This window comes from Danio aesculapii, chromosome 10, assembly GCF_903798145.1.
Source record: "Danio aesculapii chromosome 10, fDanAes4.1, whole genome shotgun sequence".
NCBI lineage: Eukaryota > Metazoa > Chordata > Actinopteri > Cypriniformes > Danionidae > Danio > Danio aesculapii.
In genome coordinates, this window is record NC_079444.1 from 13,827,361 (window position 1) to 13,850,608 (window position 23,248).

General features: G+C 35.5%; 1 protein-coding gene across 1 annotated transcript in view; it reads right to left on the bottom strand.

Annotated features, from left to right (window-relative positions):
- tln1 (talin 1) overlaps positions 1-23,248 on the bottom strand; it is a 213,123-nt gene that overhangs the window by 15,406 nt on the left and 174,469 nt on the right. The window contains exons 45-50 of the mRNA XM_056466629.1: positions 19,814-19,997; positions 17,424-17,549; positions 14,649-14,765; positions 13,994-14,179; positions 10,225-10,332; positions 2,099-2,204 (exon numbers count right to left, since the gene is read on the bottom strand). Of these exons, the coding sequence (XP_056322604.1) occupies positions 2,099-2,204; positions 10,225-10,332; positions 13,994-14,179; positions 14,649-14,765; positions 17,424-17,549; positions 19,814-19,997 (827 nt within the window). The remainder of the gene's footprint in view (positions 1-2,098; positions 2,205-10,224; positions 10,333-13,993; positions 14,180-14,648; positions 14,766-17,423; positions 17,550-19,813; positions 19,998-23,248) is intronic.

The following is a 23,248-nucleotide window of genomic DNA, read 5'->3' on the forward strand; positions in this document are numbered from 1 at the left end:
ACCCATGTGTGAAAAATATGTTGTTGGCAAGATGGCGCTGTACATCAGTAACGTTTACACCTAAACCCAACCATCACTGTTGTTAACATCTATACCTACCACAACCCTAAACCCAACCATCATCAATATTAACATCTATCCCTACCACAACCCTAAACCCAACCATCATCAATATTAATGTCTACATTCTCCCCAACCTTAAACCCAATCATCAGTTATTAACATCTACAGCTACCCCAACCCTTAACCCAATCATCAGTTATTAATGTACAGCCGCGAGTATCGGAGGCTTTCATACTTGACGCGCTCTCCATTGTACTGTTATTTGCAACCACAGGGTAGGCTAACTGTCATGATAAAACTGATGAAGAAGCCAGTGAGTGAAGTTGCTAAATGAGCAAATATAAAAACTATCTTATGAATAACGGAACAGAATATTCCAAAACTAACTGGGCTTGTCGTCACAAAAATTAATCAAACTTTCCCACAAATTAAAGATAAAAGGGGAAAATTGTCCTGCACACACTAGCTGTTGCAAATAAAAAGGGAAATGTGAAAATGAATTTCTGACAAATAGATCTGTACACATTGCATCCAATTTTTTTTTGCATCACTGAGCCTTCCAGAACCAATGAAACTTTTCTGTTAAAGGGAGAGTTCACCCAAAAATATCCTCACCTTTTACTCACTATCATGAGTTTTTATCCTCTTGAACACAAAAGAAGAAATTCTGAAGAAAGCTGAAAGCCTGTAACCATTGATCAGTAGGAAAAACAAGTACTATGGAAGTCAATGGTTACCTGTTTTTAGCTTTCTTCAAAATATCTTTGCTTGTGGTTATTAGAACATAAAACCCAAACAGATTTGGAACAAGTGAAGGGAGAGTAAATGATGACAGAATCTTTATTTGTTTGAGAGAACTATACCTTTAAGCTTATCGCCCTTCATAAACAACAAAATGCAGCTTTTATAACATCAATTTTTGCATAACTTGTACCATTCCGACATATGTTTTCTGTGTAGCCAGATTAAGACATTGTGTCTCCCTAAACACAAATCATTTTTATATACAGTTAAAGTCAGAATTATTAGCCCCCCTTTGAATTTTTTTTTTCGTTTTAATTATTTTCCAAATGATGTTTAACAGGACAGGAAATTTTCACAGTGTGTCTGATAATATTTTTTCTTCTGGAGAAAGTCTTATTTGTTTTATTTCAGCAAGAATAAAAGCAGTTTTAAAAATTTTTAACACCATTTTAAGGTCAATATTATTAGCCCCTTTAAGCTATATATATATTTTTCTGATAGTCTACAGAACAAGCCATCGTTATACTATAACTTGCCTAATTACCCTAACCTGCCTAGTTAACCTAATTAAGCTAGTTAAGCCTTTGAATGTCACTTTAAGCTTTATAGAAGTGTCTTGAAAAATATCTAGTAAATTATTATTTACTGTCATCATGACAAAGATAAAAGAAATCAGTTATCAGAAATGAGTTATTAAACTATTATGTTTGGAAATGTGTTGAAGAAATCTTCTCTCCGTTAAACAGAAACTGAAGAGAAAAATAAACAGTGGGGCTAATAATTCTGACTTCAACTGTATGTTTACTAATAATTAATAAACATTATTACAATTTGAAAAAGCAATAGAGGCAACTACTAAATATGTTTGTTGATAAAGACCAGAAAAAAGTAAACTAATCTCTGGGGGAAGTACTGGCTCTTAATGGAAAAATAAATTTGTAGCCCTGACACACACATACACACACACAGCTGCAGACATTCTCCTCATCTCTCATCATGTGTTAAATCAGGGGCCGGGTATTATCACCGCAGGCTCTCAGATCGCTTTCAGTGATGGCTGGCAGAGATTTATCCTGACAAATCCTGCTTGAATTCCCTGCTCATGATGCAGAACTGGAAGCGGACACTTGACCTGAGCTGATGGAGCGAACCAGAGGGCAAGAAGTACGAGAACAGACCGAGATGTGGAGAACTGCAGCCAGGAGATAATCTATCCTGAACCCTGGATGCTGAGTGTGTACCAGGAAACGCAACCACGACACACACACATACACAAACATGGGTGCTGTACCTTTCATGGCCTCCGCAGCCTGGATGAGCTCGGTCACTGAACTGGCCACACGTTTGGAGTAGTTTGCCAGCTGCTGCTTAAGGTCATGCGAGGGTTTCTGAATGATCTGCGGATGGAAATCACAAACATGAATGTGTTTATTCAGCACCACCCTGACACTTTTAGTGCTGTTACAGTGCATCCGGAAAGTATTCATAGCGCTTCACTTTTTCCACGTTTTTATGTTACAGCCTATTTACAAAATGGATTAAATTCATTTATTTCCTCATAATTTTACACACAATACCCCATAATGACGATGTGAAAAAAGATTTCTTGAAATTGTTGCAAATTTATGAAAAAAAAAAAAAAAAAACCTGAACACAAGTACAGAAGTATTTACAGCCTTTGCTCAATACTTTGCAATTACAGCCTCAAGTCTTTTTGAATATGATGCCACAAGCTTGGCACACTTGTCTATGGGAATTTTTTCCTCTTTGCAGTACCTCTCAAAAGCTCTATCAGGTTGGATGGGAAGCGACGATATACAGCCATTTTCAGATCTCTCCAGACATGTTCAATAGGATTTAGGTCTGGGCTATGACTGGACCACTCAAGGATATTCACAGAGTTGTTGTGAAGCCACTCCATTGATATTTTGGCGGTGTGCTTTGGGTCATTGTCCTGCTGCAAGATTAACCGTCACCCCAGTCTGAGGTCAAGAGCACTCTGAAGCAGGTTTTCATTCAGGACGTCTCTGTACATTGCTGCATTCATCTTTCCTTCTATCCTGACTAGTCTTCCAGTTCCTGCTGCTGAAAAACATCCCCACAGCATGATGCTGCCACCACCATGCTTCACTGTAGGGATGGTATTAGCCTGGTGATGAGCGGTGCCTGGTTTTCTTCAAATGTAACGCCTGACATTCACACCAAAGAGTTCAATTTTAGTCTCATCAGACCAGAGAATTTTGTTTCTTATATTCTGAGAGTCCTTCAGATGCCTTTTGGGAAATACCAGGTGGGGAGTGGCTTCCGTCTGGCCAGTCTACCATACACGCCTGATCGGTGGATAGCTACACAGATGGTTGTCCTTTTGTATGGTTCTCCTTATTTTTAATAAATTTGTAACAATTTCAAAACTCTTTTTTCACATTGTCATTACAGGGTATTGTGTGTAGAATTATGGGCAAATAAATGAATTTAATCCATTTTGGAATAAGGCTGTAATATAAACAAATGTGGAAAAAGTGAAGCGCTATCAATACTTTCTGGATGCACTGTATACACCATATGCATGTTATACACATGATATTGGTATTGAGCAATATTTCTAACAATTTAACTAACTTATCAGCAATTTAAAAAATCAATTTTTATTTATGTAATGATCATACTAGGATGAACAGTTAACAAACATTTTATCTGAGCTATACAGCAAAAATGCTGGCTTCCACACAATAAATTGATAAATAAAAATAAAAAAAATTATTAAAAAAAATAAATAAATAAATTCCACACAAAAAAACACGAAAGAATTAAGTTAACTTATGAATTTGTACAAATTTAAGTCGATCAAACATAAAATAATTGAGTTGTCACATAAACCCCTCACGATTTGTGTTGTTTCAGCTCATTTTAAATAAGTAGTCTGAACAAACAGCAAACGTCATGTTTTAGACTTTAAAACGCCATGCATGATTTGGAGGAAAGTCTGATTCTTATTGGCTGTTGTCATTAGTGTTTATTTTCAGCTCTAGGTTCAGCTAACAGCACCTACTGGAGAGGTTAGGTGGATCGGTCAGATTAGGAAAAACCAACGCGTGCAGCACACAAATGCTTGGCACACAAAAAATATATTTAATTTATCGCACTTCTCTGTGTTATGGATATCGCATATACTATCATCCCAATAACGATACTTTTCCGATACATTGTGTAGCCCTCACAATCAATGTAGTGTTTCTGAGTATGTGTGTATGTGTGCACTGATTTGGGTGGTATATGAGGACACAAATTTGTGTAATGACATGAATATGATAAGTATAAACAGCGATGTTTGTTTAGGGCAAATAGCATCTTAAGGGATCCAACCCACCCTCGCCATAGTCTGCTAACACTCATGCCATCAGGCAGGCGGTACCGAATCCTGAGGAGCAAATCAGTGCAGTTTCGTAATAGTTTTTATCCTGTCATTATAAGACTTGTGAATAAGAACATATTTTAAATACTATTGACAGCTAGTATATAATAATAATATAAATAGTTAAACTAGCACAAATTGTTAATATAATAACTATTATAACAAACTGTGCAATAGTTATTTAAGTATTCATTTATTCCCTTCTGTGATTTAAAAAAATATATATATACAACTATATTTTTTATATATTTATGAAATTATAAAAGCTTATTTATTATGTTTGGTGTTTTTTATGTTCTTGATTCGTAATTTGGTTCTGCATTAAAATGTATTGTGATATTTGAATGACAAAAACAAAGGAAACTGAAATGGAATATGACCTAGGTATTAAAACATTGAGGTGGTTTATAAGGACTTGGTCGTTGTCCTTGTAATTTAGAACTCTTAACAGGGTCTTCAAAATTTGCTTCTGGTTTCCTGTGAGTGCTGGGATTAGCGATAGGGTTAAAGTAAGGCCATATATTAAGCAGGTTTTTTTGCATATGAACTACATTATGCCTAGTCTTCATAAACCACTAAAACCAACACATGCGTTTGTGTGTTTGTCCTCGACGTGTCCTCCAGTGTGGTGCTGGTGACAGAGGAACAGGTGTGTGGCATTAGCAGAGATGTTCATTTGGAACAGACGGCTAAGAAAAGACTTGGCCATGAGCAGGAATGCTGGGAATGACACAGACAATACCAGAAGCACACACACACAAACATATGTTATCTGTCTTTACAAACCATACCATAGGACAGTCGTCTCTCTCTTTGGGGTTCCTACACATTTTAACCAATGGAATTGAATGGAATTGTAGTCATTAGTTTTTGAGAGTGTGGCGTATTTCCCCTTTAAATGTCAGGCGACTATATTTGGAAATAATGATCAATATGGTATTAATATGTCCAGTACAGACAGGCTAAAGTTTCTCACTGGATTTACTCCACTCAAGCATTTACAAAAAGCTATATTGGTCACAGAAGAGACGTCCCATTAAACACAATTTACAAAAACAAATTTAGAATTCTTCAAACAAAGTATTATAAATGCAAGTGTCAACTGTTCCAAATAATGTTTGAGAAAATAAAATGCCAAAATATGACCTCTACTTACTAAAAATGTACAACAAAATAAATGAACATAAAAATGGGTCAAATCTAGTGGTTTGAAGGATGGCACTTGGCAAAATAGAACGATTTTATAATGGCAATTAATTAGCATAAGGCTGTACTGGATTTAACATCAAATAAGTCATTAAATCATTTTTATTATATATATATATATATATATATATATATATATATATATATATATATATATATATATATATATATATATATATATATATATACACACACACACACACACACACACACATACACCTCTGTTTTTTGGTACAGTATATAAACTATAAAAATGTATGCATGATGTAATAGGTACATTCTGATGCATGATAAAAATACCTTTATCATTTAGTTTTGTACTTTACAGCATTTATTAGGCCAAAAAAACTGACATAAACCACTTGACAGAATAAAAATAGAAATAAATGTATAGTCAGTAAGGAACTTTAGAGATTTTTAGACAATATTCAAAATCAAAAGCCTTGATATTTCCAGAAATAAAGGATTGTTAATACCATAATTTGTTGCATGTTTATTCAAGAGATAAGCGCGCATACACAAATACTGGTAAAGTCAGAATTATTAGCGCCGTTTAACTTTTTGTGTTCTTTTTTAAATATTTCCCAAATGATGTTTAACAGAGCAAGGACATTTTCACAGTATGCCTGATAATATTTTTTCTTCTGGAGAAAGTCTTATTTGTTTTATTTTGGCTAGAATAAAAGCAGTTTAAATTTTTTTTAAAAACATTTTAAGGTCAAAATTATGTAAATTGAATAATAGTAAACAAAATAGTGAACCGTACCATACCACTTTTTTGGAACACTTTCATAAGGGTACCAATAACAGCAGTACGATACCTAAAGTCTGAGGTGCTAGACCAGGCATGGGCAAACTTGATCCTTGAGGGCCGGTGTCCCTGCAGAGTTTTGCTCCAACACTAATCAAACACACCTGAACACCCTAATTAGTGTCTTTAAGATCACTAGAAAGCTACAAGCAGGTGTGTTTGATTAGGGTTGGAGCAAAACTATGCAGGGACACCGGCCCTCCAGGATCGAGTTTGCCCATCCCTGTGCTAGACTCATTGCTGAACGCTGTTGGTTTACAGTAGAGCTGCAGGATACTTGAAAAATATATGATACTGTTGAGTGTTGCAATAACAATATAACTTAAAACAGGACATATACAGGAATCATAGAGTAACATTCAATACCATTAAGACCTTTTTAAAAACTCTTTCCATGCATTTTAAGCTCATCGCCACTTTAGGTCTGAACAGGTAACATTAGCGACATTTTAAATACGGTATATTCACTAAATACTGATGGTAAGAAACTAAACTAAAACATTATTCATATACTTTACAAAAATAATAATAATTAATCCAAAAGGTTTCATTATAGAACAGCAAAAATAATGGTAACAAAGCAGTGTAACATCAAATATAGCAGGATTTTATCGATTTCAGAAACTAAATAGCATCCTGAAATTTCAAACTTTAGCATACAACTGTATAATTAAAAGTGATGCAAAATTTAATATCATGTAACAACATTTAAGGGCTTTAAATTTCTCTAAATTGATTTATCAACTTGTAATACTTTTTAAGACCCCGTGAACACCCTGTAAAAAACATTTTATCAGTAATTTTACTTCATTTAAAAAGTGAATAATTCCACTTAAGCAACTCTACTTATTTGTACAACTTTGCAGTCACCATTGTTTTATTGTTTATCATATAATTATTAGTTTAAAGGAATATCTGCTACCATCTCAATGTTTCTAAACTAACATTTCTGTCATAGTTGGCAGGAAGTTGAAACTTGAAGACAACGGTTGTGAAGTTGACAACAAATGGAAATGTGAAGTGTGAGTTACACTGGCAAATCCTTTAGCAAACCATTCCATTCAGTAAATCTGAAATGTGACAAAAGCACCCTGACTAATGGAGATGCAATTAGTGGGTTTTTTTAGTTCAAAATGTTCAGAACACAAAACTGTCACCTTCAAGACTCACACAATACCTAATTATATCACCAGTTACCACTATCAGATTTTAACAGTGGTTCTCTGCTGCTTTTAGCCACTGAACAATAAAAGGCTGCACAAGAAAATGATACATTTCTTATTATTCATGTCAGATTTCACAAATTCAGGACAGAATTTCACAAAACGAGCAAAACATTGTCTAATTTTTGTCATTAGAGTCTATTAATATTTAATCTTACATTTTCATGAAACAAAACGCCAAATGATTAAAAAAAAACACTTTAAACAAGTCTCACTATTAACCAGTGGCTTGTTACTAGTGCTTATTAAGATAATAAGAATACTGTATATTCTGCATGATCATATTCTACATCCATAATCCTACCCAAGACCTCAATCTGCCTTAACTTTAATTCTTAATCACTATTAATAAGCCACTAGTTAGGAGTGTATTGATGCAAAAGTCAGAGTTAATGGTTTAGTAATAGTGAGAACTGAACCTTAAATAAAGCCTGACCAAAAACTGAAATGGAGATCTGCAAGGCACCAGTTGACCAGCAGCACTGCAGACACTATATTATGTAACTTTTGTTCCATGTTAAGACATTGTGCAATTCAATACACACACACACACACACACACACACACACACACACACACACACACACACACACACACACACACACACACACATGCCCAGTCACCTTTAACTCACCGGCTATCACAGTGAACACATACACACATCAGAGAAAACAGAAATCAATGAAGGAAACCACAAACTTTACCCTGCTGCAACTAATTCTGAACAAATCCACATTCAACTCCACAAAATGATTGAGCTACAGTACTTGCTATCTTTAATAAATTGTTACACAAATATTTTATGGCTCATTTCCACTGAGAAGTGTGCTTTGGTATAGTACATTCTGCGTCACTTTTGGTGTGTGGTACATTCCGCGTGACGTCCGGTGTGTGGTACATTTCCTTTCTGTAAAGAATCTGTCATTGTAAATTAGTTTTGAGACTGGTAAAAGTGTTTTGCATCTTGTTAATTATTTTCTAAAATGTAAATTTGTTTCGTCCTTGAGGCTATAGGAAATCCTCACAAAAAAATTGAAATAAAATAATTAAATAATTAAATTAATAAATTATATATATATATATATATATATATATATATATATATATATATATATATATATATATATATATATATATATATATATAGTTGTTGTTGATATTATTATTGTTATTGTTATTAGTATTATTAATAATTTACTAATTAATATTATCTAATTTTCCACAATTTGAATTATATTTGATTATTATATATATATTTTTCTATTTTATTATATTAGGCCTGCAAATATACAGAATTAAGTAATGAAATAATATGAACTTTAAAGAACTTTAAAGTTCAAACAATCTGCAAAAAACATTTGCAATTCTTCCTAAATTAGTGCTTTAGAATAAATACTTTAATTAGGGGTTCACCTTTCAAAAGTTTCTTTAGAACTTTAGCTGACCATAAATCCCTAATGATAGGATATCTTTAAAATCAATGCATCTAATATCTTAAATATTGTGGTCATCTGAGCTTCAGAAGGCTAGCATCCTTATTTTATTATTAATGTTTTTAGATATATTGTCTGATGAAAGCCAGCGCCAATATTTCATTGCTCCATATTATTTCTGTCGCTTTCATAAAAGGGGCAAAGTAAACATTCATTAAAATAGATTGCTTTCTCACTAGCTCAGTTAGACACAGTGTATTTACTTGAGATAGATACTCTGCAGCGATGGACGTTTTGATAACTGCTTGTGTAGGTCATTTGATTTGTTCGCACACTGTCTCGCTTATATTGTGTGATCGAAGGATTGTGCGGGCGTGTGCCGTTTTTTTTTTTATTCCAAAAGTCACCGCTGTGTGGCCGAGACTGTGCTTCAGTTATGTGTCCATTCAGCATCCCAGATTCTGTTGCTTGTACAAGTTAATGATGAAGACTGTTTGAATTGTATTTATTGTTCTATGACGAGCTTGGAAAGCCTATCTGTGACTGGACGGTTCTTGTCTGAAAATAAGGGACTGTCCTGGGAAAATTAGGACATCTGATCACCCTTATGGGTGAGTAAAACAGGGCTATTCAATATTCTGATTGGGCTACAGCCACTCCAAACCTCAGTTTAGCACCGGCGTCACTGTTTTTGAACAGCAGCAAACCGAAAGCAATACTTCACATTATTGACGAGAGAAAGCATAACACAAAGAGGCGTTTCCCGCATCATAGCACAAATTAATTCTTTGTTTTCTGTCTTTCTTTAGTGTCTCCTAGCCCTTATGTTAATCCGACCCTGTTTGTAATGTTGTTTTTCACTTCCCGGCCACCATAAGAAGCCGTTTCGTGTGACGTCACACTTAACAAGCGGATAAGGATGACTCTCATATTTGGTTGTTCTGTGACTCACAAGAGAGCACCCTCTGGCTTTTTGGAGGACATATCACATCGTCGTACTTTCCTTAGATGACAATTGCAGCTTTTGCTATATCACAAAAGCGATTTAAGGTTGATTAATCGTTCAGCCAATAGCCCCTATCGAAATATACTGTACTATACTGTACCATAACTCAGTGGAAACAAGACATTAACCACTGCCACACTGAGTGACAGAAACACACTGTGAGTTCATAAAATATGTAGCATTTCAGAGTGCAACTAAAATAACAGGAACACAGGCTGCGTCACACAGCTTTAACCCTAATGACCCCCCCTAACTAAAAGAGCTCTAGAGTAGTGTGTGTGTTTATGGGATGCATGAGGGTGGTCTTGTAAACACTTCAGACTCACCACTAACACATGCTCCAGCAGGCCCAGGTAACTTGTGGAGCACTCAGAGCCGAAGCGGAGCGCTCGAGACTGGACCTCCCGCTTCACCTCCGGGTGGTATGCGGCTTGCTGAAAAGACAAGAGGAAAAATTCAACATTGTTCAACAACACTGAAATAATTGTGGTTTAATTTTCTTTATACAGTGCTCAGCATATATAAGTACACCCCTCACTAATCTATCTTTTATATTCATATTTTTAATAGGAAGCTCTACAATATATTTGTGCATATACATTAGATTAGTCAGTACTGAAGCCAAATCTGGAGCTTATCTAACAAAATAATTTATGATAACTTATGAAAACTAGTACACCTAAATTCATATGTTATAGAAAATTAATATTAAATACACATTTTAAAAATGAGGAAAAATTGCGAGAAGCAAAAAAAAGGGAAAAATTTGGTTAATTTTGTAGGTTGTCATTTTTTTTGCAATATTTTGCTTGAATTTTAATCTTATTATCTTTCAATTTCTAAAGATGTTTGGTGACAAAAATATTATTAAAAAATATATCTGATTAATAAATCGGTTTTGTTTAAATGTACCAAAATACATTGCCTATATTCACTGAGAAATGGAGAAAAATATTCATTTTCAAAATGTGGTGTACTCAAATTATGCTGAGCACTGTAGATTCCAACCCAACACAATTTGAGGATATTTCCTCAACTAATGATTTAGTAGCATTTTGAACGTTACACGATTCATCCCTTGAAAAGTACAAAAATAAATGAAGAATTGAACTTTAAAATTATATGTCAGCAAGTGTGCTAACTCTAAGTAGTATAACTACAGCCATGTCGGAAATTGCTGAATTGTTCACTCATTCACTAATCCCTATATAGCGTATGGCAGTTGACTTAATCAGTAACGATGAAAAGACAAAGAGTAAATAAATACAGACAGTGCTGTTACAGTGCATGTGGCAAGTATTGATAGCGCTTCACTTTTTTCACTTTTTTTTTTGTTACAGCCTTATTCCAAAATGGATTAAATTCATTTATTTCCTCAAAATTCTACACACAATACCCCATAATGACAATGTGAAAAAAGAGTTTTTGCAATTGTTGCAAACTTATTAAAAAATAAAAAAGCTGAAAAATCACATGTACATCAGTATTCACAGCCTTTACTGTGAAGCTCTAAATTAAGCTCAGGTACATTCTGTTTCCACTGATCATTCTTGAGATGTTTCAGAAGCTTAATTAGAGTTCACCTGTGGTAAATTTAGTTGATTATACATGATTTGAAAAGGCATACACCTGCCTATATAAGGTCCCAGGGTTGACAGTGCATGTCAAAGCACAAACCAAGCATGAAGACAAAGGAATTGTCTGTAGACCTCCGAGACAGGATTGTCTCGAGGCACCAAGCAGGGGAAGGTTACAGAAAAATTTCTGCTGCTCTGAAAGTTCCAATGAGCACAGTGGCCTACATCATCTGTAAGTGGAAGATGTTTGGAACCACCAGGACTCTTCCTAGAGCTGGCCGGCCATCTAAGCTGAGTGATCGGGGGAGAAGGGTCTTAATCAGGGAGGTGATCAATAACCAGATGGTCACTCTTTCTGAGCTCCAGCGTTCTTTTGTGAAGAGAGGAGAACCTTTGAGAAGGACAACCATCTGTGCAGCAATCCACCAATCAGGCCTGTATGGTAGACTGGCCAGACGGAAGCCACTCCTCACCTGGTATTTGCCAAAAGGCATCTGAAGGACTCTCAGACCATAAGAAACAAAATTCTCTGGTCTGATGAGACTAAAATTGAACTCTTTGATGTGAATGTCAGGCGTTACGTTTGGAGAAAACCAGGCACCGCTCATCACCAGGCTAATACCATCCCTACAGTGAAGCATGGTGGTGGCAGCATCATGCTGTGGGGATGTTTTTCAGCAGCAGGAACTGGAAGACTAGTCAGGATAGAGGGAAAGATGAATGCAGCAATGTACAGAGACATCCTGAATGAAAACCTGCTTCAGAGTGCTCTTGACCTCAGACTGGGGCGACGCTTCATCTTCCAGCAGGACAATGACCCAATGCACACTGCCAAAATATCAATGGAGTGGCTTCACAACAACTATGTGAAGGTCCTTGAGTGGTCCAGCCATAGCCCAGACCTATATCCTATTGAACATGTCTGGAGAGATCTGAAAATGGCTGTATATCGTCGCTTCCCATCCAACCTGATAGAGCTTGAGAGGGACTGCAAAGAGGAAAAAATTCGGAAAAAACAGGTGTGCCAAGCTTGTGGCATCATATTCAAAAAGACTTGAGGCTGTAATTGCAAAGTATTGAGCAAAGGCTGTGAATACTTCTGTACTTGTGTTCAGGTTTTTTATTTTTTCATAAATTTGCAACAATTTCAAGAAATCTTTTTTCACATCGTCATTATGGGGTATTGTGTGTAAAATTATGAGGAAATAAATGAATTTAATCCATTTTGTAAATAGGCTGTAACATAAAAACATGGAAAAAGTGAAGCGCTTTCCAGATGCACTGTAAATAGTGTGACGTCTGTGGCAATTTCATTATGAAGATTTTTGGCTGCATGAATTAAAAGTCACTGTTTTTTGTCACATTTATTGTATTATTTAATAACGAAGACAAGTTTCACAAACTGAGGAAACATTTGTGTTTATATTTTTGAAGAATGTGAAATAAAAAATATAAAGCTTTTCAGTTATTCTGTTCATAAGATTAACACGTCAAAATCAAATAAAGCAGGAGCGCAGTGACTACTTCACGATAAGAGGAAATAAACTCCTGCTTGTCAAGCTCATTATCTACATTTTAATTATGTTTTAAATTAAAAACACTATACTATACTAATATAGTATATAAATATTGGTCACATTTTACTTTGATGTACTATTCACACCATTAACAAACCAATAACTAAGTATTTTAGCTCAATAAACTACTAATCAGCTGCTCATTAACAGTCAGTAAGGAAGTAGTTGGGTTTAGTTATCGGGTAGGATTAGGATGTCATTAGTTTAAATTAGTTTGATCAGGTGTGTTTAATTAGGGTTAGAACTAAACTGTGCAGAGCTGTGGCCCTCCAGGAACTGAGTTTGAAACCTGTGCACTAGTGCATACTGTAGGTCTGAAATCGCCTACTACTCGGTGGGTACTGCATTTGAATTTAAATTTACCACCTGACCATTAGAAAAGTTTGTTCTATACAGTATGAATGTCAGTGGTATGAACAGAGCTCGAATGTACTACATCTGCCATTTTGTCATCATCACGTGACCTACCCACATCAGTTGCTTTGCTTCACTCCCATCCATGAATTCTCTCGGTGCATCATGGGATAGCATAGCATCCATCGGCTGCTCACTTCAGATACTCACTGGAAGTAGGAGGTCATCCAGGTACTTCTCAGATACTGTTTTTCAAATTCTATGAATTCGGCCATACTTCTCGGCTCACATACTATTTTTAGCGTACTATATTATGAAAGTATCCGATTTTGTACTCCACTTCAAACCCTAGTTAAGCACACCTGATCAAACTAATCAAGTTGTTCAAGACTACTAGAAACTATTAAGCAGGTGTGATTTGGAGCTAAACTGTCCAGGAATTGAGTTTAAGAGCATTTCTCTCTAGTGTATAAACGCTTAAGGGGCCAAACATTACCCTTTACTATATACACCATTTTGAAGCTGTCCTGACTGTTTATATGGAGTCATTGTCAGACGTGATGTTGTGACTGTGAAAGTGGCCTCACCTTGCAGGAGCGCAGCATGTCTGCGACTGCTCGTCTGCTTAGGTTAGCGGTGGCAATCACATCCTCCTGACGGCAGGAGTTCCCAGCAGCCACTGCTTTGGCCGTGGCCAGTGTGATGCCTTTGGTCATGCGGATGAACTCCTCTGGAGTGGCTGTCTTTGGAGGAGGGTCTGCACTGCTGAAAACCTGATGGAAAAACACAAATCATGGTTCAAAACATATGATGATCTCAAAGATTTAAGTAAATATTTTTTTTGTTTCAATTTTTAAGTTAAGTTTTTTCGTCTGAAGCAAATAAAAAAATGTATAAAAAGGCGCTGATATTATTGACCTTATCAAATTTTTTTAATTATTTAGAAAATTTGACTTCTAATTAAGTTAGATTTTCTCCAGAAGAAAAATATAATGGGAAATACTGTGAAAAATGTCCTTGCTGTCTTAAAAATTACTTTGTAATATTTGTAAAAGTTTTAAAATTGTGTGCAAACTATTTTTGAACCCCCAAAAGAGCATATAAAATATCAAAATAAATGTCAAAATCCATGTATTAACATCCTTAATCATTTATTATAAATATCATTAAAATAATTTTTAATATACTTGATTGAACTGTAGCCATGAATGCACTGATTTAGAGAGTGTGTGCGTTTCTTACAGCCAGCTCTTGTTTGATGTGCTCTATGGTGGCCTCTAGTGCTCGTGTGCCTTTAGTGGCTTCATCCTCCACCGCCTTCACCGTCTTAAGTAGAGACGTCACATTGGTCACCATCACCTGATGAACACCACAGAAACAACACGCATCAAAACACATTAGCATTGCCACTTAACATGAAGGAGAAATCAATGGAGAAATGCATAATCAGTTTCAGTAATAGAGGCAATACAGAAACGTTTGCTTTGCTGAAGCCTGGCACAGAAAGAGATATAGAAAGAGATGTTCAGATATCAATTATTATTAGAAATAAGAATAAAAAATAATTTTTTATAAATTAAATAATTGCCAGGGGGGCTGCACAGTGGGTAGCACAATCGCCTCACAGCAAGAAGGTCGCTGGTTTGAGCTCCGGCTGCGTTAGTTGGCGTTTCTGTGTGGAGTTTGCATGTTCTCCCCATGTTGGCGTGGGTTTCCCCCACATAAGACATGTGGTACAGGTGAATTGAATAAGCTAAATTGTTCATGGTGTATGAGTGTGTATGGATGTTTCCCAGTGATGGGTTGCAGCTGGTAAAACATATGCTGGATAAGTTGGCGGTTCATTCCACTGTGGCGACCCAGATTAATAAAGGGACTAAGCCGAAAAGAAAATGAATGAATGAATGAATAATTGCCTAAATTAATCTGGACAAGAATATACTAAATATAACTGAGCATCATTCTCAAATTGAATCCTTATTTTTCCATTAAATATAAATTAAGCATTTATGATAGCAGTTTGGTAAATTATAAGTATGTAATATAACAAATGTGTATTTTTTTTTTTTTAACAAGTAAGTTTTTTCCACTAAACTAAATGAAATACTTAGTCATTAATAAATGATACACATTTTATATAGTTTATAATGATTTTAAGGAAGCTTAACTATAATCAAATAAACCAATTAGAATCACTTCAATATTCTAAAGGCAGGTTCATACCGGGATGCTTTTTGCTTGCGTTTTTCGTCAACGTTTAACGCCTTGTGATTAAATAAAGGGCACCAATGTGATCGTGCACACTAACGCGCAAAACGTCAGGCGTAAAAGCGTCATTTTCAAAGAAATGTCTCATGCTAATTTTTTTTTTTTGACGCGCCACGTCAAAACCTTCTCCACCAATCAGATAGGCACTTTTGTTCATGGCGATATGAACGTGGAGCTGTTTATTGCACTTGCATCAGAACGAACTTGCGTTATAGTGAATACTGGTCTTGCCAGGTCACCTTGGAAGAACGAACTCGGGAGACTGCAAGAACAGAGAATGCGTCCTGTGAGAAATGAGATGCTGCCTCCTTCCCGATGGTCACATGACCTTTGCGCGTTTTCAATGGAAAATTATATAAACATTACAGCCAGTAATGTTCAATCAACGATTTATTGTTTTTCCCTTTTTCTCAAAATTTATACTATGCATAAAAACAAAAAGTTTATATAAAATAAGTTGCACAATATAAAGAAAACAGATTTTTATATGAATTTCAGCAAATAAACAACCTAAATATGTTTCTGCCTTTATTAGATCTTCGTAATGTTTACTTTCACCGTTTCATTTAGGGAAACTCCTGAGATGAATAAAAGTTATTTCTCTGAATTTTAATAATAAATCTTTATAAACTGCTGCACTTTCCACCTCCAGTTGCATTGACTTCTGGGACTTCTAGAGCTAGGACTTCTAGAGACTTCAAGTCTGCATCAATGCTTCCTCGATATCAAGAACACATCCGGGAAGTTTCACGCGTCCTCCGTTCTTTTGATCTTGAGTATTGGAACTGAACTTTGGCAGCTGATGATGACGTTACACGAGAACACAACACCACTGAAGAACGCATATTGAGAAACAGCCAAATGTGAAGGATTTTAACAAGTGTGTCAACTTTTTCTCTTCTTCTTCTTCTTCTGTGTTACAATTGAGTGTCAGAAGCTTAAAGTTGTGTAGCGCAACCTATGGACTGGGTTATTTCTGTTTTTCATTAAGCACTATCTAACGTCAAGGAGTGGTTTTGCACACTCTTCTGCTCAACGGCAGTGAAAATCGATTGGGTTTAAATGCGGGAAAAAAACGTCTCAAAAAATGGCGATAAACGCGAAAGAAAAGTGTCCGGGTGTATAAGAACCTTAAGGTTATTTAGTTTTACATCACTTGTGAACAAAATCATGAACAAATTGTAAATATTATAACTGTGCATACTATGGAATTATGAATGTTTTAGTAATCAGTTTTAGAAATCTGTTGCTTTAGCAATAATTATTCCATATCATAGTATTTATTCACATTTTAAACAATCTTTTCTTTTCAGTTTTCTATTTTCTTATTATTTTATTTGAAATAATTGTATTATGTGCACTTGTGGTTTCAATAGTTATTAGTCTTGTTTTTTATTAGTTATTAGTCATGCCATATTTCTATACATTTTTTGTTTTTACATTTGTGTTGAATTGTTTTCATTTGTGTTTACATTTGTTAATGCAATATTAATGTACTTTAAAATTGTTCATCTAATATTTACATTTATTTGAAGAGTTTTAGCTAACAATAACAACCACTTATCCAAGCGTAAATCATCACCATCAGTTCTTCCAGTTTGGTTTGTAGGTCACAGAATCATGATTTCAGGTCAGCTAATGTTGTCTGGCGGCCCATAATAATCAGGACAGTCATTTTGATTGAGCTCAACCACTGAAAGCCCCTAGCAGAGACAGTCTAAGGGCTGCGTGTTGGAGAATGTTTTGTACCTTAGCAGAGTTCTTGAGCTGCAGCATGGCGGGGTCATCGTGAGGTTTGCCGGCTGCTGCTTTGGTGGCGCTGATCAGGTCACCCAGAGCTTTAGCCACGTCTTTCACTGCGTTGATCAGAACCACCTGACAAACAATAAATACAGTTATAAATTTATTAGCTCTACTGTGAATTTTTTTTTCTTTTTCAAATATTTCCTAAATTATGTTTAACGAAGCAATATTTAAAAATTTATTCATGACAATTTGCATTTGTATAATGTTATTATTAGCAGTAGTAGCATTTATCACATGCACATTTTTATTTGTTTTAATAAAAACTACAGTAGTTTCAATTTGTCCATTTGTCTGGTTTTGGACCATATGGGGCATAAGAATAGGATGTGTGTTGGGATATAACTAAGTTTTTGACCACACTACGTTATTATTGTTCATTTATTCGTTTGCTGGAAACTAGGACTGAATTTAGAAATAGTTTTAAAACAAGTCTTTGCACTTAATAAACAAAATTGAATATGCAGGCTACTGGATGTCATCAGTGGAGTGGGTACAACACTGTCTCCTTATTCACAAAAGTAAAGGAGTAAAGAGTAAAAGTAAAGTAAAGAAAAATCAAAGAGGCCAAATGGTGGAGGCTCGTTGTTTATCCTCGCACTGCAGAAGGTCTGTTTAACTGTTTTCTCGCTAGTGAAGTGTTCCGCTTTTACACTTACAAAATTCACCATGTAAATAGCAAATCCTCTTAAAGGGAATGGGAGATGAGACTCTGATTGGTTTAATGCACGTTTTGCTCAAAACACACCAATAACTCATTAAGAGAATAAGTACAACCCTGTTAGACCATGCACCAGGGCGCAGACCGTATTTTTTCCAACCTTAAAATAGCAAAAGTGGATTCGGACATGATTTTGCACCATGCGCTTTAGACTTTGCACCTAGATCGTTAAAATAGAGCCCTGAAAGTGTATACATCGTTTTTTTTGTCCTAGCCATAGAATATCTGGGATTTGTGTTTGTTGCTTTCTATTGAAGTTTCAATGAATCAAAATGTAATGTTACTATTAGAGCTGCACAATATATCGTTTCAGCATTGATATGTGTGAATCTGCAATAGTCACATCGCAGTATCTGCAATGTAGAATTTTGATCATAATTAAATAACTATAAAACTGTATCGAATGGAAAATCTTATCTACAAATTAAATGACTGTACAGCTCAAACCTCGCTGAATAACATTGAAATGTTTTATCACATTGTTAAATGACTATACTGTTGTTATTTTAGCAATTTTATGAATTATTGTGACTCCAGTTATTCAGCCATGTTTATACTGTGCAGTCATTTTATTTTGAGATACCTTTTTAAAGATGCAAATTCATTTTTGTTCATCTTTTTGCTAATATTATTAAATGGCTCATAGTCGCAGATATTATAAAGTATTATATTCATTATCTCTGGAAAAAAAAAAGTGTTTATATTTTGTTCTTTAAATTGATCTCCATGGTTTATGGCCAGTTATAATTAGTTAATTAAGTAATTTTAAGGCCCAGCTCACATTGTAAGAATAAAGGAAGTATACAGTTATGTAACACAACTCAAAGCTGTTATGTGAATATTAATGCCACTTAATTAAAAATCAGCCGCATAACAGTATGCTGTATTACCCTGAGTAGTAATACAAAGTACAGGAAATACAGAAATATACTATAATGAAGATTTAATTGACTGGAAGATTGTTTTTATCATATTATTTGACTTAAACAGATGGAAGTGTAATTGTCCTGATGACTGCACTTTCTTCAACAATGTATAACAAGCTTTGAGAATCCGGCATGAATTATTAAGTGTCGTTGCCATAGGAACAGCAAAAACCCAAGATCTGTTGCCAGGCACAGGACTCCAGACTCAGAGAGAGAAAGAGAGAGAGAGAGAGGAGCGAGATAGAGAGAGAAAAAAAACGAATACTAAAACTAATTTCAAAAATATAGAAACTAATAAAAACTAGTAAATCTGCCTCTAAAAACTAATTACAACTAACTGAATTTGAAAACAAAAAGTCAAAATGAAATAAAAACTAAAACTAATGAAAGATCTAAAACTATTATAACCTTGCTGAGCACACACTTAAGCATTGCTGATTGGCTATTGAACACATAAACACAACGGCCAATCAGCAGTGTTTCAGCACAAGCTCAATAGCGAGCAAATGTTATGTTTTTAAAATTACAGTAGTGATTTTTTGACAACCCTGCCCACCGAGATATAAAAACAAGTACACAGACTCGCACACAAAGACAGACAAACACATACAAGGAGAGAAACACACACATACAGTGGGCACAAACACATGAATTGACAGCAGGTTTCAGTTGTAAATGTGTGGTAGTACCTGTGTCTCGGGATCTTCAGAGCCCAGACTCGCTGCCCCCAGTTTAACCACATCAGCCAGTTTGGTGATGGTGTTGACGGAGGACTGTGCAGCCTGAGCCAATTTCTCTTGACTTGCTCCGGCTCCAGAAACCAGCAGCTTCGTGTCCTCCACCAGAACTTTAGCCGTCTTCAAGATGTGCTCTCTGACAAAGCACAAGAATACGAAAACATCACAATCCTGCTGATCTAATAGTAAAAGGTATTGTCAATAAAAAAGAAAATGTGAAGGCGGAAAGTGACCTCAATAAATATACATTTAATAAAAGGCTATCACATAGAGCACAGGTGTCAAACTCAGTTCCTGGAGGGCCACAGCTCTGCACAGTTTAGTTCCAACCCTAATTAAACACACCTGATCAAACTAATTGAGTCTTTTAGGCTTGTTTGATACCCACAGGTAAAGCTGTGGCCACACTGCACTTTTCTCCCCATAGATTTCCATTCACACACACTCGAATGCGTCAACTCCAGAAACTTAAACTCCTGCGACAGGTTTCGCAGTTCGCTGCGTTGGAAAGTTCAAGCTTGGTGAACTCTGACCTGTAAAACTCGCATCACATGATTGCGTGAGACTAATCGAAGATCAAAACATGACCTCTCTGGACAGAAATTTAAAACATGGACCAATCACTTGCTTTTTTAAATGTCTAATCATCCTGTTTAATCCCGCCCCTTTTTGCAACGCCGAACAACAGAATTTCGCAAGTACTGCGGCCCTCCATAAATTGAGTTTGACATTCCTGACATGGTCTAAGAGCACACCGGCGTGTCATTAGGCTAATAGATGTGCACCTATTTGTTTTGTCAATTATAAGAATAATAATAAAAAACAGAGAATTTATAGCAAAATGCAAAGATTACTTGATGTCAGTTTGCCTGACATTAACCCCCTCTGGGGTTTAAGGGTGTTGTTGGGGCCTGGAAAAGATCTGAAGTTCCCTGACATTTGTGCTTCTTTCAGTTACTTAACATACAAGTCTAATACCACTGTAAACAACACAAACTGGGATACAAAAATATGTTAGCAACAATTCTGTACGTTATTGTGTTATTGTGAGAAAGAAGCGTTTAAGCGTAGTTAGTGCAAAACTTTGTAAAAATGGTAAAGTCACTGAAATAACCCCATAAAACACACTGAATATTTGATCGTAAGACTTTGAGAACTGCATCTTGTAGCCTGCATCAGTTGTTCCCAGACTTTTTACTGTGTGCACCCCTTTCTAATATTTGACACCTGTCAAACACCCCTCTCTCCGATTAAACTCCACATTTTTAACTACAATAACTGAATGCACATATTTTCTGTATACCCAGAGTTTCCGAACAACTTTTCTGACCACACACACACACTCTGGCATGCACTGCAGCGTGCTTTGAGCATATCTACCCATATGAGAGTTGTGCACGTCAGACTGTTCATCATGGACCAACCGCTGGATCTAATCTCACTATATTTGTTAAATGTGATATTTAATTCATCTTGTCTCAATCTAACAACATATTCCCAGACTTTGGTCTTTTAAATCTGTTACTTGTTCTCAGGTAACGTGTTTTGGCTGAATGCAAAGATACATTGATTCTGCACATTTAACTGATTGCTTGCCTTTATTTCCTATATTGTATAAACTTATTGTACGTTATACTTTTATAATGGCCATTATTGATTATTAAAACTGATATTCAGCAAAAGAGAGGGTATGTTTCATATTTTCAATGAAAATGAAAGGAGGCAGTAGTGTTATAGGCTCCGTTTTGTTATAAATATGCATACAGTGAAGATGACGCTCATAAATATGAAGCTACATGACGCCTCAACATTTCTGGTGTCTGTTAAGTTGCTTATATCAGAATGAAAATAGGCAGGTCCTTATACCATGTTTGCATTTTACTGTTAAGATATACAACATTGTTAGGAAGCAACGTAGCCAGGGTGATGTGAATGAGGTTATAAAGTACACTATTCCCTTTGAAGATTTACCCGACATGTCCTCAGGAGTTTGTTTTCCATTTCAAACTTGTGCAGTCTAAACTTCCAAGGAAAGTATACAAGACTGAACTGTGTGTAGGCTAATTAATATTGAAGAAAAAGCCCCAATCAGAGCCCCAAGCAAATATCTGCAGCCACGCCTCCGTTTTCAGATATCTCCACACTGAGATGGAACAGCATTCAGCGTTTTAAAAAGCTCAGTTTTCGGCGCTCGAAAACTCCGGCATAGTGTGGACGGATGGCGTAACCGTAACAAAATTATGCATTTTAAAACTAAAAAATCAGCATGAAACTACTTCACACTTTCAGGACAATGTGGATAAATGTTTTAAGACAAAACATGATCTGTCTAGTTCAGTTTGACATTATTCTGGTCTTTGTTCTGGTGTTGTTCTGATTTATGTAAAGTATTTGTATAGTCTGACTTGTGTTATTTGTAAAGTTAACTATATTTTGTATATGTACACTGTAAAAACATTCACGGTGACAATGTTTTAGTTAAATGAACTTTAAAATATATTAAAAGATTAAATGAACTTTTGTCGTTATCTCAACTTACATCAGACAAACTGAGTAGAAATATTAGGTTAAACTTTGTAGTTTAAGTAGTAACTTTAACTAATATTAAGCAGTTAATGAGAAAGTTACTAGTTATTATGAAAGCAACATAATAATATTAGTTGTCATGTTTTTTTGTCTCATCATTTTTCATAGTGCATAGTTAGATTAGCACTTCAATATGTTAGTTATGTATAGGTTTAAAAATTGCAATGTTGTGTTCATTTATGTAGCACTGTGGTCCTATGGGACGTGACATTTCCTTTTACTTTATGTTGACAGATGTAGAGGAGTGACAATAAATCTCCACTTGACTTGAACTTGACTTTATGTTTTCTAAAAAGCGATCAGAACCTTTCCGGCTGATCAGTGCCAAAGCTTTAAGGACAAATTTGGTTCCTTAAAGGGATAGTTCAACAGTCCTATAGCTCAGAGTACAGCTTAGTGCTAGTCTATAATGTTTATTTCCCAAAGTAGCAAACACATTGCTTTAAACTTTCGTTTATCTGTAAATACGGCATGCAAAGCTTTGGGGTCTGAAAGTTCTCAGAAGCTAACATTATCCTACATTATGGCTTGAGAAAGCCAACCTATTGAAATCCTATTTAAACTTATTATTATTCTTCTGTGACTAAAAATTCTTACTGTATCTCCTCCTAGGGCTTTAACGCTATGACCACCAAACCTTGGTCAGACCTTTAGACTGGTCTGACTTGGGTTGCTTTAACTTTTCGAACCGATCTGACTTTCAGTTTTCCAAAAACTGTCCCGGGAAAAAATGGATAGGTCCCATTGACTTAACATTGCAACCAACTTTGACGGATCATATCTCCGAACAAGAAATACTTA